The 14,532-nt window shown below is 37.4% G+C and overlaps 2 protein-coding genes and 1 long non-coding RNA gene across 3 annotated transcripts; all 3 read right to left on the bottom strand.

The window, feature by feature from the left end:
- LOC109167377 lies at nt 1-1,265 on the bottom strand. The gene is made up of 2 exons (XR_002051831.1): nt 886-1,265; nt 1-742 (listed from the first exon to the last, which is right to left on the bottom strand). It is a non-coding gene; the product is annotated as an uncharacterized LOC109167377 (long non-coding RNA).
- A 68-nt stretch (nt 1,266-1,333) lies between these two features.
- On the bottom strand, nt 1,334-2,514 carry LOC109167376 (dnaJ homolog subfamily C member 2). The gene has a single exon (XM_019316394.1). It carries the CDS (start codon nt 2,457-2,459, stop codon nt 1,494-1,496), a length of 966 nt encoding a protein of 321 aa, XP_019171939.1. The 5' UTR covers nt 2,460-2,514; the 3' UTR covers nt 1,334-1,493.
- Nucleotides 2,515-4,710: 2,196 nt separating this feature from the next.
- LOC109167343 (zinc finger BED domain-containing protein RICESLEEPER 1-like) lies at nt 4,711-6,373 on the bottom strand. The gene is made up of 4 exons (XM_019316365.1): nt 6,104-6,373; nt 5,317-6,013; nt 4,990-4,996; nt 4,711-4,738 (listed from the first exon to the last, which is right to left on the bottom strand). The coding sequence occupies exons 1-4, from the start codon at nt 6,371-6,373 to the stop codon at nt 4,711-4,713; spliced, it is 1,002 nt and encodes a 333-aa protein (XP_019171910.1).
- Between the last annotated feature and the right edge of the window lie 8,159 nt (nt 6,374-14,532).

The following is a 14,532-nucleotide window of genomic DNA, read 5'->3' as shown; positions in this document are numbered from 1 at the left end:
AAAAATAAAAAATTGGAGTACTTCTTTCTATTGGTCAGGATCTATGGCATGCACTGCCCATATATTGAATAATGAAACTTTTGTAGGTTCTTGTGCAGTATTTTATCTTTCAAAAATCCCTTTTTATTGTGTGTGTAACATTATGATAAAATATGCAAGTTACATAAATGATGATGCAATACACATCACAAGATAACATTAACCTATATAATTTCGATTCTAATGAAGTAAGCTCATAATTTCAACCCTTTACAGCCACTCAAACATTAGTAAAGACAACACATGTATCTATTTCTTAATCCACATCATACTGAATACAGAAATGCACAATCAATAGTACACTATACATAAATAGAATGCACAAAGTCGTAAAATTGTGGTAATAAGAATCGTCAACATACATTTAACTGCAATTAAATGATGTGCATTTACTAACACAGAAACCTAACTATAACATCAAAGAGTTTATAAAGCTGCGAGTGTGCTTAGCTTTTGCCTTTAAGGGCAGAAAAAGAGCAGAGATGAGATTTCTACTAAAATTCAATTTCAGAGCCCCTCTCAGTTATAGTAAATTTGTCAAATTTCCTTGTCTCAATAATCTTTGACTTTTAAAACATTATGAAAAATAAAATTGAAACAATGCAAAATATTAGACCTCAATAGCCATTCTTTACACAATAAAAGAACACAAGAATAGGAACAGGCACATCCTGGAGCACAATAAAGTATACTCCAGGATACCCTGCATAGCACCACATTACAAGCTCAAGTATTTTCTTTAATTTTTGTCTCAAAGAAACTACACATTGTGTTAAAACACAGCACTCGGGAAGTTGGGAGTGCAAAAGATAGCTTTGTATGACCAAATTGCAGAGAATGGTGTACCTTTTAGATGACAGCTTGAGAACATATAAAGCACATATGACATATTAAGGTGTTTCATTCTCTTTTCGGTTGATGATGTTTGCTAAAGAGAAAAAACAAGGCAACTATTTGAAATATAGGTGCAGAATCAAATCCGTGGGGCAGCTAGAGATCAGCTAATCTCTAAGTTTTCTGTGAATCTAATTGAAGATGGAGATGAAGTAAACAACTTAAGCAAGACTGTACTACTACGAATACCTATTCCAATTTTCGCACTAAAAAGAATAGTGTGCAATGAAATCTCACAACCATGGTCAGGCTGTGTAGTAACATAAGAATAAATAGAAAATTAACAAATGGAATAGCTGCTAAAATTATAAATTAAAAATGTAACAATCCAAGATTTGGGAAAGAAGTAAATATGAGAAAACTTTGAAATCCTGCAGGTAAAGAAAACGAAATCTCATACACTATAAAATCAAATTATTATTCATTAAAATAATGTCAAGTTAAAATGTCATATCTCATAATAAACTAAGTCTCTAAGCTCCTCAAGAAATCAGGCTATGAGTAAATTATGTTTGTATATCATAATAAAATGAACCTCAAGAAAATATTTGATCCTTGTCTTAAGCCTCAGCAGTCGCAGCCTTGGAACTCCTAAAATCCCTCTTCAAGTGAGTTACTCTCTTCATGCAAGCAGCCTTGGTTTTCCCTGGCACAGCTGCAGTAATCTTCTCCCACCTCATTGCCACATCCTTAGGAAATGCCTTCAATGCATTAAGAAGAGCTAAATCCTCCCCGCTACTCCACACACTATCGTTGTTCTCTCTTGTTGATTCCGAAGAAGCCTCCATTTTTTCTGCGTTTTCGACCTCCATGCGCTTATCTACCTGCTTTCGGTCCTTGAGAAATTTCTGATACGAATCCTCATTGCTCCTTCTCTTCTCTCCCAATTCTTTCGCCTTCCTGATCACACTCTCCACTCTATGCCGCCCCTTAAACCCCTCCTCCGCTATCGCCTCCCATCTTCCCGGCTTGCCCACAGGATGCTTCCCCAACAACTTCCTCAACACCTCCACATCTCCTTCGCTCCAATCCTTCTCCTCCACCACTCCATTCCCCAATTTCAATTTCCCCTCACTTTTCTCGGTCGACCCGTTGATCTTTACGGGTTCTGGAGCATGGGTGGCAATAGACCCAGATCCGGATTCAATGGACTTCCTAACGGGTTTCCCTGATCTCTTACCGGATTTCTTATTTTCAGGCTCAGCATCAATGGGATCGTTGAATTGGACAGGAGGGCCGACCCCGACACGGATATCGCCGGCGGTGATGGACAGCGGCGCAAAGGGGCCAATGAGGAGGGAAATTGAAAGCCATAAAAGGATGGATCTCAGAGGCTCAGAGGTGAAGTAAAATAGGGAGAGAACAAGAAGAGGGATGGAGAGAGAGAGGGAGATGAAGAGAGTAGGTCGGTGTAGAGAGGGTTTTAGAGGATGTGAATCGTCGTCGGCGGCGGCGGCATGGGATTGAGGTAAGGGCTTGGAGTGGAGGACAAATCTGGGTCTGGCGTCCTCGTCCAGAAACTCCATGGTCAATGTCTCCCTCCTGCTGCAAAAAGAAGATGGTTAAATACTTAAATGTTAAATTGGAGAAAATAAATAAAATTTCCATACACTTTATATCAAGCAAAATATATAAATAAAATAAAAATATACATACAGTTGCTATCAAGCAGTATAATAAGGAAAATAAAGTTTATGGGAGAAGGAAAATAAAGTTTAAACACAGTGGTGGTTCTCAAAAAAAAAAAAAAAAAAAAAAAAAAAAAAAAAAAAAACAGTGGTGGCTTGATGGTTATTTAAACATTTGATAGATATATTAGGAGCGTGTCCGGAGCAAACTAATTTGAAGAAGCGGGGCGAGGCGACCGAGTCGACTTCTAAGGTTGGCTCCGAAGCCAGCCTCAAACGACCAAGGCTTGGTTTTGAAGCGGGGCACGGGTGAGACGTGTGGACGTGGTCAAAGAGCCTTAACCGCCCACCCTTTTATCTTAGGACAATTACAATTTGAGCTCAATACAAGCTTGGTCTTGAAGCGGGGCACAGGTGAGACGTGTGGACGTGGTCAAAGAGCCTTAACCGCCCACCCTTTTATCTTAGGACAATTACAATTTGAGCTCAATACAAATGCTTTCCTATTTGTCTTGTTAAGACATCATCACTTACATTGTAATCACATGACAAGAGTTCTTAGCCAACACTTTGTCTCCTTAATCCCATTTGTCTTCTTAAGCTCAACACTTTATTTATTTATTTATTCCTTAATTATTGGTTTTGGTTAATTCGGTCCACCTAGATTAATTAATTCCATCATTGTTGTTTCATTGAGAACTCGACATACAAGCTCGAGCGTGTTACTATCTATGGCGAGGTCGAGGTCCAACTCTCGCAACTCTCACAATTTTCTCAAACTCATGTCACCTCGAGCCGAAATAGCCTCAATAGGACTACAAGTCGACTCCATGAGGTCCGCAGGGGACCTACGAGACCAGCTCAATAACAATTGCAATGATGGGTCAACTTCTATCGCCCCACCTACGGCATCAAGCCTCCAAGACAAGGTGGTCACGATCTAATAAGTTCCTCTTTGAGGGGCTCCAAGGAGTGGTGCAGCCCCTCCCCTCAACGTTGGGAGCAATTTGATTTTTTTGTGTTTTGGTCTTCATGTGTGTATTATATTTTCTTCTTTCCAGTTCCATACATTCATATATATTTATCTATTTCTATGTTGAATTTTTTCCTTCAAATTTTGTGTATGTATATGTATATGTGTGAAATGTACAGTAGCAATCATTATTGTGTGGATCATGGTCCACACAAACTGTATGAATCATATTTTGTATATTGTAAAATAATACTGTAGGGATGAAAATAGGTCGGCCTGATAAGAGCTTTAGAAAATTAGGCATGGGCCTGTATGTAAGCTTTTCCAATTGGTCTGGCTTAGCTTGAATTCTGTTTTCATATGTAGGCCATTGATTTTTTTTAAAATATATTTAATACTCGTTGTGCATCGGGAAAAAAAGTAGTGACAACTGACAACCAAGGTTGTAAAAGGTCGGCCGCCTAAATTTTCACTGTAATCGATGTTCTAGGCAGCCGGCAGCCTAGGCAACCAATTAGCTATTGTTTAATTTTTTTTTTTAAATGGATTATTTCACTCAAAATAGTGTCGTTTTGAACAAAATAATCCTAAATCGTTCAAATCAGTTGCAAACCCAAAAAAAATAAAAATGAAATCATTTACTCTAATATTGATACTTTGTAAGTTGTGCTTTTGATGCGGCTAGGGGTGTGCATCGGACGGTTCGGGCGGGTTCGGGTAGCGGGAATGGGAATCCGTTCGGTTCTCGGATTACCGATATTGAATCCTATCCGTGTAATTTCTAAGTACAAACTTTTCGGATATGTAAATCTCGGATATCGGGCGGTTTTCCTCGGATTACGGGCTAAATCGGATATGAAATAAAAATTAATAAAAACAACAAATTAACTACTAAATGAGTAAATCAACACTAAATAACTAAATAAGTTGTAACTTGTTAACTTCTAAGTAGTTAACAATTTACAACTTCAAAATTACAAGTTCACAAATCACAAGTACAAACTAACTTGTTACAAGTTAATGAAGCTAACAACTTTACAGCTTTGTACTTACAAGTTACAATTCAAAAACAGTTTATAGATTCAATTTCTCCCAAAAAAAGCTGTTAAAAGTGTTAAGGCACCATTCAAAAACCAAATGCAGCAACATCCAACAGCAATCACTCCAACCAGCAACTCAGGCATCATCAGCATTCCTCATCTTCCTGCTTAAGTTGCAAATTTAAATAGCAAATAACAAAAACAAAAAAAAAATGGAAAGAATAACAGTTTAATATTATTTGCTAAAAAATCCAAAATAGGCTCAGATTGCTGTTGTTTCATATCATTAAGATTTGAGGGAAATTGCTTCTAAAGTTTTGGAACTAAATCCAAATCTTGAGCAACATACCAACCTCAAGTCCTTTGATTCAGACAAAGGTGGAAGCATCATCATAGCCCATACTACTACACATACCTGTAACCTGATGTTCAAATGTTCAATCAAGTGGAACTGTGGATAGGGGCTGAGGCACTAAAATGCAATTACATAATTGAATTCATAAGCTATAAATAAAAACAGAATGGTAATCTAATTTTCTAAGAGAACAGAATAAGTGAATAACAACTAAATATAAAGCTGAGAGCAGAATGAATGAACATTACTACAATGGTTGGTAGGGAAGTTTTAGTAGTCCTAATTCCAGTTGGCAACTCTGCAAAAAAAAAAAAAAACACGTTAATTATCATACAAATAATGAAATAAATACACAATAATGAAAGTATTTAAGTAAACTACTATTACCTTTCTCAAGCCTTTCACAATCATCAATATTTTCTTCAATTTGAATAGGTTGATTTGGTAATCTCAACCAATCCTGTGTACAAATTAAAGCTTCCACAATCTTAGGAGTTAAGGAACTCCTAAATGGATCCAACACTCTACCACTGGTTGAAAAAGCACTTTCAGAAGCCACAGTGGATATTGGAACTGCAAGAATATCCCTTGCCATTTTAGAGGGAATTCGCAGTCTTTCAGAGTTCACCTTCCACCATTTGAGGATATCAAAATCAACCTTATCTTCCACAATGGCCTCACTCAAATATATTTGCAGGTCAGTCTGTTTTAGGCTTCCACCACTCTCCATCCTTTTCCTTTTCAATTGAGATTTCAGCTTACCTTGTGGCCTACCAACAGTTACAGCACTAGGCTGCACACTCACAGAGACAGTTTGAGAAGGTTGGCCAACAGCAGCTGGTTCAGGGTTCACATCCACAGAGTAAGTGGCAGCATAATCATTGTACAGCTCAAGAAGTGCAGATTGGATCTTCTCAAAACAGGATTTTCCTTTTTCATCACCATATAGTTGAGTTAACTGGGCAGGCATGTACTCAACCTTATCTCTAGGATCCAAAATAGTGCCAAAGAAGATCACACAGTTCATTTTTTCAGGGTCCCCCCAATATTTCAAAAACTTAGTTTTCATTTGGGTGCCCATTACCTGTAAATAAACAAATAAATAACATTAGTTAATAATTTAATTTACACATTTGTTAAACATTAAACATTTTATTTAAGGGATGTAATTTACCTTTCCAGGACCAGCTTCATCACAAGTCATGTCATCTAACATGCAACTAAGATCAGAGATCTCACTGAAGAAAGTGTTAGATGTAACATATAAAGAACCAGAGATTCTCACAGTCATGTCATAGAAAGTTTTTAGCAGAGTTACCAAACTTTTCACATTAAACCAATCCATAAAAGTAGGCACAGAGGCACCCAGGTCATCAGAAAATGAGGGATCATTTCCCAGATAGGCATCAAAGACTGCCTGGTACTGGATTGCAGTGTTCAACATCATATATGTGCTATTCCATCTTGTAGGAACATCCAACTGCAAAGCTGATTTGGCTTCCACCCCAATAAGTTCAGCAAGATCTCTAAATTTTTTTAGCCTTGCATGGGAGTTCCTAACTCATCTAACTGCTTCCCTAACCCTCTTAACTGAAGTATCAGCAAACTTCAACCCATCTTGCACCACCAGATTCAGAATGTGGGCTATACACCTCATGTGCATGTACTTAGACCTTACAGAAGTGGTACCCCAAGACATCAACTTACTCTTAAAAAATCCCATGGCAGTATCATTGGAAGAGGCATTGTCAACTGTTACAGTAAAAACATTCTTAATACCCCACTCAACCAGACAAGTCTCCAAGGCCTTGGCTATATACTCTCCCCTATGAGATGAAACAGGGACAAAGGCTATGATTTTTTTGTTTAGCTTCCACTGATCATCAATGAAATGTGCAGTAATGCACATGTAGTTTATCCTCTGTACAGAGGTCCATGTGTCAGTGGTTAAGCTCACTCTTTGGGAGCAACCCTTAAAGATTTGTTTAAGGACTGATCTCTCATCTAGGTATCTTTGGAAAATATCCCTTGAAACTGTCCACCTAGAAGGAATTTGGAACCTTGAGCAGGTAACTAGAATAAATCTCCTAAACCCTATCCCATCAACAAACCTAAAGGGCAACTCATCTATTATAATCATCTCACACAAAGCCCTCCTAATGGCTTCCTGATTAAACACCCATGTGCCTAATTCCCCCATTACCCCTTCAGAACCCCCTGGTGCAGAGGATGAGACAGCATTGAAAGTCAGAAGTGACTGCCTTGTATCCTTCGAGTGAGGATTTTTAAGACAGGCCTTCATATGATTTCTTAAAGATGAAGTGCCATGTTTTTTTGGCTCAGCACAAAAGATCTTAGCACAATAATTGCACCTCCCCTCAATCACATTATGCTCTTCATCATATATCTTTACAAAGTGCTCCCACACCCTGGATCTGGACTCAACCTCTTTTCTCTTTTTCTTTGGAACTACAGGAGTCACCTGAGGCTGCTGAGGTATCTCAGTGCCTTGGGGTTGTCCTTGTCCCTCTTGAGTTGAAGGTTGGGGTCCAGAACTAGGTTGACTGATGCTCTCCATCTAAAAAGATGGGCATCAACATTCAGATTTCAAACAATTATTTGTCATACAGATTAAAAGACCAAGCATTCAAGCATTGAAAGAAATCCAGATTCAGACACTTCTTTGTGTCATCATCTATCAAGATTTCATATATAACTATATAACATTACATTTACATATTTACATTATGCACAAACAGTTGAGAACATTTAAGGGTCATACATCCATAAACAAATTCACAAACAAATCCAGATTCAGACACTTCTTCCAGTTCATCACTATCTGGATTTCAGTTAAGGGCTTCCACCTTTCACATTTAAGCCTTTAACTGTTTAAGGGCCATCAGAATTCAGATTCCAGCAAAATACATCAGCATATATCACATAAATCACAAATATAGAACTAGGGTTTGGGATTAAAACAACTTCCACCAAAATACATCAGCATATATCACTGTAAGCACAAATATAGAACTAGGGTTTGGGATTAAAACAGCTTCCACCGAAATACATCAGCATATATCACATAAATCACAAATATAGAACTAGGGTTTGGGATTAAAACAGCTTCCACCAAAATACATCAGCATATATCACTGTAAGCACAAATATAGAACTAGGGTTTGGGTTTAAAACAGCTTTCACCAAAATACATCAGCATATATCACATAAATCACAAATATAGAACTAAGGGTTGGGTTTAAAACAGCTTTCACCAAAATACATCAGCATATATCACATAAATCACAAATATAGAACTAGGGTTTGGGTTTAAAACAACTTTCACCAAAATAGATCACACTATAACACATATATCATCATATAACACAAATACAGTGAATAATCATAAATATAAACACTAGGGTTAGCGATTTACTTGTTTTCCCCAAATACTCCGCGGAGAACAAGGGTCTCTAACCAGTAATCACCAGAGAGAAGGGCTTCCACCACTGTAAGCCTCCAACGGCCACCGGAGAATCAGACACAGCCGGACAGTGCACAGGTCTCAACGACTCAATGAGTAAGTGAGTCACTGAGAATCTGAGATTAGAGAAGAAGAGAGGACTCTGAGAGACTGAGATTCTCAGAGATTGAGAGATTGGGACTTGAGAGTATGAGAGTCTCACAGAGTCACAGAGAGAATCGGAGATTCAGAGACATCGGAGTAGAGAGAAGTCAGAGAGAATGAGAGGTTGAGAGAATTAAGGCGAAGGGTCTCAGCAAGGAGTGGAGCGTATGGCTGCGCAGTACGCAAAGGGATGCATATATAACAGCCTAATATGTCGTCGTACCATACTAAGCTTTAGTAAACCCTAGGAAAGATCGGATATTTCGGGCGGGTCGGATGTGGTTTTTGTCTACCCTATCCGACCCCGTAATCCGGCGTCGTTTCAGGACGCGGATCGGATTTCTGATGTCGGTTTCGGCCCGGGTTCGGAAACGTTGCATCGGATCTCGGGTCGGGCGGGTATTTCGGATGGGGTCGGTTTTGCACAGCCCTAGATGCGGCCCAACATAATGAAGATCCATCAAGAGTACCAATTGGGCCAATCGCATGGCCCAAGTCCAAACAATTAAGACAACTCTTCATTGATGATATTCAAAGATGGTGTAAATCCAAGTCAAGCCCATTTGCAAAAGATGAAGAAGAATTCAAGGATTTTTATAATTGTTTAAGTGCTGATTTTGGAGATTAAATTAGGCCCAAATAAGCATTATTATTTTTAGTCATCATTATTTTTAATTGTTTGGCATTAAATAGAAAACAGTAGTTTGTATTTAGAAAGGATTCCTTAAATCTCTTTCTAATAGAACTATATTTACTTGCTTTCCAGATTAGGTTTAGGACTCTTATTCCCATTGTATTTAGGATTACAATGCTGCCCTATACCTATAAATAGGGCACATCCATATCAGTTTGGAGGGAGACTTTAATTCAATAAAATTCTTAAGTTTTTCTTTACACTTGTGTAAGAAACCTTATGGCTAATTTTGGACTCAATTAGTTACTAGTCGTGGACTCAACTAGCAAATTGATTCGTGGACTCGAATCAATCTTACTTTCTTCAACCTTTAGATTTAGGTTCGTGGACTCGTTCTTGAATCGAAGGAAACTAGATCCGACTCTAGTTGATTGAAGATTGCAACATCGAGGTACTTGAAGCTACAATGGGATTCTTCCAAGTCTTTGAGGATTCGAGATAAAGGGTTTATCGTGAGGTTTAAGGTATTTTGATCCATCTCTATCTTTGCATTGAGAGTAATCTTGGGACAATACTCCATCTTATTTGAATCTTGGATTAGGTTCATATCAATTTGGTATTCAGAGCCTAGGTTTATCTCATTCTTATCTTACATACTATTTTTTTTTCGTGTCTTGCATTCTTGATTGTGTTCTTGAATCTTGATACATGTTCTCTAGTTTCTTGAAAAACAATTCCGAAAGAGTTTTCCCTTTTTCCCGTCCAATATCAACGAGACCTCACACCTCCTAAGCACCATATTACCAAATATTCTGTCAAGAAAACAACCCAATCTCTCCCTTACCTATATCTAAAGCGCATTTCGCGCAATCACGTCGCAATCACACCCTGTCCAGATTTTTGCGTTCTGTGACCAGTTTCAAAGAATGACCTATATCTCAAGATCCACTAGTTAGTTTTATATGAAATTTTGATATGTTTTAGATATCTTCTGGAGCGTTCTATTGATATATCATACACTTGCTAATTCCTTACGGTCATTGAGATATTGATCTATGAAGTAAGGGCAGCGTTTCTGTTTTTAGGGGTGATTCTTGAAGTTCTTGGTTCTGTTTTGAAGGGGTTGTGTGGATCCTCTTGGTCCGAAATTTTGGTTGATATTTAAAGTAGTTATTTGGAGGTTACTTATCAAAAAAAATCAAGAAAGTTGAAAAAAAAAAGAGAAAGCAATAAAGAGGAAGAATAAGGTTGGGGAAAGAATCTGGTTGGTAGGATCCACACAACCCCTTCAAAACAGAAAGTTGAATAAGGTTGAAAAAATCTGGAGGTTACTCATCAAAAAAAAATCAAGAAAGTTGAAAAAAAAAAAGAGAAAGCAATAAAGAGGGAGAATAAGGTTGGGGAAAGAATCTGGTTGGTAGGAGAATTTTGGAGGGATAAGGAAGGGTAAAAGTATAAGGTTGGAAGGAGTTCTCGATATATTCTTATTTGGTTGTGGTACACGTGAACCCCTTTTATATTCTATTTGTCTCTATCTTTTAATATTGGTCTTGCATATCTTTCTGCCATACTTCCTTTTTTGTTTTCCTTTTTCTTTCAAATCTTGCTTAGTTTCTTTGCTTGTATTGTCATTTTTCTTTACTTCTTACTCTCAATTTTATTACCTACCTCGCAATACACCTTACTCTCAAAGGCGTGTGAAGTTTTCCAAGGTACGTTTTCTTGAACTTTGAGGTTGAATCCATATCAACTTGAATCCGGACTAGAATTTTCCTTTTCGGAAAAAGGCTTGTGAGAGTATCTGCCACCTTGAGCGATACACGAGTGGAGTGTGTCTTTGTAAGAGTGTGTAGTGCACCCCCAGAGCCATATAATCCACATCTTACCTGCGAGTTGAGAATAGTGAGGGAGCGAGCCAACTTTTTGGTTTCACTAACATGAATACTCACATATCTTCTTGTTTTTAGATTTTGTTTCTCATCTACAGATGACTGAAGAGGTTCCAAACACACGTAGGAGGTTAGAGCAGAAAATAGATGCGCCTTTGCCATGAAAGGTTTAAGCACTCGAATGACTAATCTAGAGCAACACCCTAAGCAAGTGCAACCGCCACTCTATACTAGGGGAAACATTCATGGAAAGGGATGCATTATCGTTATCAATTCGGACCGATGTATGAATTTAGCTAGTGCAGCCATGGTGGACTACCTTAAGTTACCTCTTATCAATCACCCCCAACCATATAATCTTATTGATTCAGGGGATGTGAGAGTAACTAAACAAGCTTTTATTCCTTTTTGTATTGGCAAGTATTATGATGAGGTTCTATGTGATATTGTGCCAATGCGTACTGCACATGTTTCACTTGGAAGGTCATGACAACATGATAGACATTTTTATTATAATGCACTCAACAACACATGCAATGTCACCTATAATAGATTTATACATGTGCTTAAGCCTCTACTTCCAAAACAAATAGAAGAAATTCAATTGAGATCGAAGCAAGCTCTCAAACCAGCCTTGAAGAAAGAAGAAATCAAAGAGAGCAAACTGGAACCTCTACGTTTAGAATTGGAGTCACCACTCCAGTCCTCTAACTTAGTTTGTAGCCAAACAAAGGAGCCGCTATCAGTGGTACAGTGGAAAGAACCAGCCAGAGCTATCAAAGTGCAGCCTCACTTGCTAACAAAAAAGGATAATAAGAAAGAGAAAAGAAGGGGAGTAACTATTTACTCACTTTTATTTCAAAAGCATGCATTAAATTTCTCTAGATTTGTTTGCCATGTTTCTATTAATGACCTACTTGCTAGATGTGTTAGAAATTTGTTTGCCTCCACACATCCAAGATTCCTTAATTTTGATTTTACTAAAACTTTATTTGATAGAGATAAGGAATCACTTGGAAGTTATAAGGCACATTTGAAAACTTCTTATGGCAAATACTACTTGCATAAGGGGTTTTGGTTCAAAGTCAATGGGATTGACACTTTTTGCTTTGTTCTGGGCAATGATTTAATTGTTGATTCACATAAGGGACATTTTGATTTTCCAAAGAGTGATGATGTTTTGCAAGGATATTTTCATTGGCCAAAGAAGAAAAAAGATGTAGAATCTTATGTTCATAATTGTGCTACTTACCACCACAATGCATCTAAATCATTACTTGATATTTTCATGGATTTTGTGTTTGGTTTAGCCTTAAGCTCTATGAGGAAAGATGTTGTGCTTGTTGACAATTCAAACAAGATGGCTAAATTTAATATGTCTCATTTTGTTGAACTATTACCATTCATAATATTTAAATTCCATGTTGTGTCATTAGACTTAATTCCCTTACTTGTTGATTGTAGGATGATGATTGGAGCAACTCGTGTCAAGCATCCCAAGAAAAAGTTCAATGAGCGTGATAAAACACAAAGTGAGCGTGCTAATTTGTCTTTCATTGAAGATTTGGATTCGGGGACGAATCCTTTTCAAGAAGGGGAGAATAATGGGAACCAGTACACATGAAATCCAATAAGGGTCTATAGTGGGCTCATCACAAGGCCCATAAAGGTCCAATAATAATTCCATACGATAGAGGAAAGTATTATAGTGGCCCATTTCAAGTGATATCATGGATCGAAGACAATGCTTAGAAGGGGAGAATGATGCGGCCCAACATAATGAAGATCCATTAAGAGTACCAATTGGGTCAATCACATGGCCCAAGTCCAAACAATTAAGACAACTCTTCATTGATGATATTCAAAGATGGTGTAAATCCAAGTCAAGCCCATTTGCAAAAGATGAAGAAGAATTCAAGGATTTTTATAATTGTTTAAGTGCTGATTTTGGAGATTAAATTAGACCCAAATAAGCATTATTATTTTTAGTCATCATTATTTTTAATTGTTTGGTATTAAGTAGAAAACAGTAGTTTGTATTTAGAAAGGATTCCTTAAATCCCTTTCTAATAGAACTATATTTACTTGCTTTCCAGATTAGGTTACCTATAAATAGGGCACATCCATATCAGTTTAGAGGGAGACTTTAATTCAATAAAATTCTTAAGTTTTTCTTTACACTTGTGTAAGAAACCTTATGGCTAATTGTGGACTCAATTAGTGGCTAGTCGTGGACTCGACTAGCAAATTGATTCGTGGACTCGAATCAATCTTACTTTCTTCAACCTTTAGATTTAGGTTCGTGGACTCGTTCTTGAATCGAAGGAAACTAGTTCCGACTCTAGTTGATTGAAGATTGCAACATCAAGGTACTTGAAGCTACATGGGATTCTTCCAAGTCTTTGAGGATTCGGGACTAAGGGTTTCTCGTGAGTTTTAAGGCATTTTGATACATCTCTATCTTTACTTTTGAAAGCATTCTTGGGACAATATTCTATCTTTATTTGAATCTTGGACTAGGTTCATATCAAAGGGTTTCTAGTGAGATTTAAGGTATTTTGATCCATCTCTATCTTTGCATCGAGAGTAATCTTGGGACAATACGCCATCTTATTTGAATCTTGGATTAGGTTCATATCAGCTTTTGTGAAATTGTATTTTGCTTCTTTAAATCTTTATACAATTTACAATTCTAGATGTTTTCTAGGATAATATTTAATACTTTAGTATTAATTATTAAAGTATTAAATAGTTTATAATTATCAAGTCTTAAAAAGTAAACATAAAAATAAATAATAAATAAAAAATGTACTTAGGCACTAGGCACCCAAGGAACACCTAGCATTTTTTTGCAACCTTGGTGACAACAGTGATCGTAAAAGGAGATTCACGAATTTACTTGGACAAACAGTCAAGAATAGGGGTGAGCAAACGGTCGGTCGGTTATCGGTTACATAACCGACCGAAAAATCGAAAAACTGAAAAACTGACGGATATTTTTAACCATCGTAACCGACCGAAAACCGATGATGCGTCGGTTTCAGTCGATTACCAAAAAACCGACCAAAACAAAATAAGTGCCAAAATTCAAATTACATATTCATTAATACATGTTGTTTACTGCAAAACTAAACCCTAAATATCAAATGTCAAATGTCAAATGATACTGCCACTCACAAACAAAATGTCCTTCAAATCTTTAATACACACGGCCAATAACAAACAGAACGTAACACAGTACAAAACCAGCATATATTTAGAAACAGTCTAATACCAAGTTTAAACAAATTAACAAGTGATGAACAAACAATCAAACGCAGTGGACTGACTCGGCGTCGACGGACTGGGCGTAGATCTGAGACGTCACCAGCGAGAAATTTCAGCAGAAGCAGAGGTAAGGTGGTGTCGGAGACGGAGAGAGGCCGAGACTCCGAGAGGGCTGAGGGCGGTGA

The sequence above is a fragment of the Ipomoea nil genome, unplaced genomic scaffold, assembly GCF_001879475.1.
Source record: "Ipomoea nil cultivar Tokyo-kokei standard unplaced genomic scaffold, Asagao_1.1 scaffold3150, whole genome shotgun sequence".
NCBI lineage: Eukaryota > Viridiplantae > Streptophyta > Magnoliopsida > Solanales > Convolvulaceae > Ipomoea > Ipomoea nil.
The sequence above is the reverse complement of the archived record's forward strand: the minus strand, read 5'-3'. Positions and strand labels throughout refer to the sequence as shown.

Excerpts from the sequence above, each read along its gene's own strand:
- LOC109167376 (XM_019316394.1), bottom strand. The coding sequence starts at position 2,459 with ATGGAGTTTCTGGACGAGGACGCCAGACCCAGATTTGTCCTCCACTCC.
- LOC109167343 (XM_019316365.1), bottom strand. The coding sequence starts at position 6,373 with ATGTTGAACACTGCAATCCAGTACCAGGCAGTCTTTGATGCCTATCTG. Across the intron at positions 6,014-6,103 it reads ATGAAGCTGGTCCTGGAAAG|GTAATGGGCACCCAAATGAA; the intron begins GTAAATTACATC and ends GTTTATTTACAG.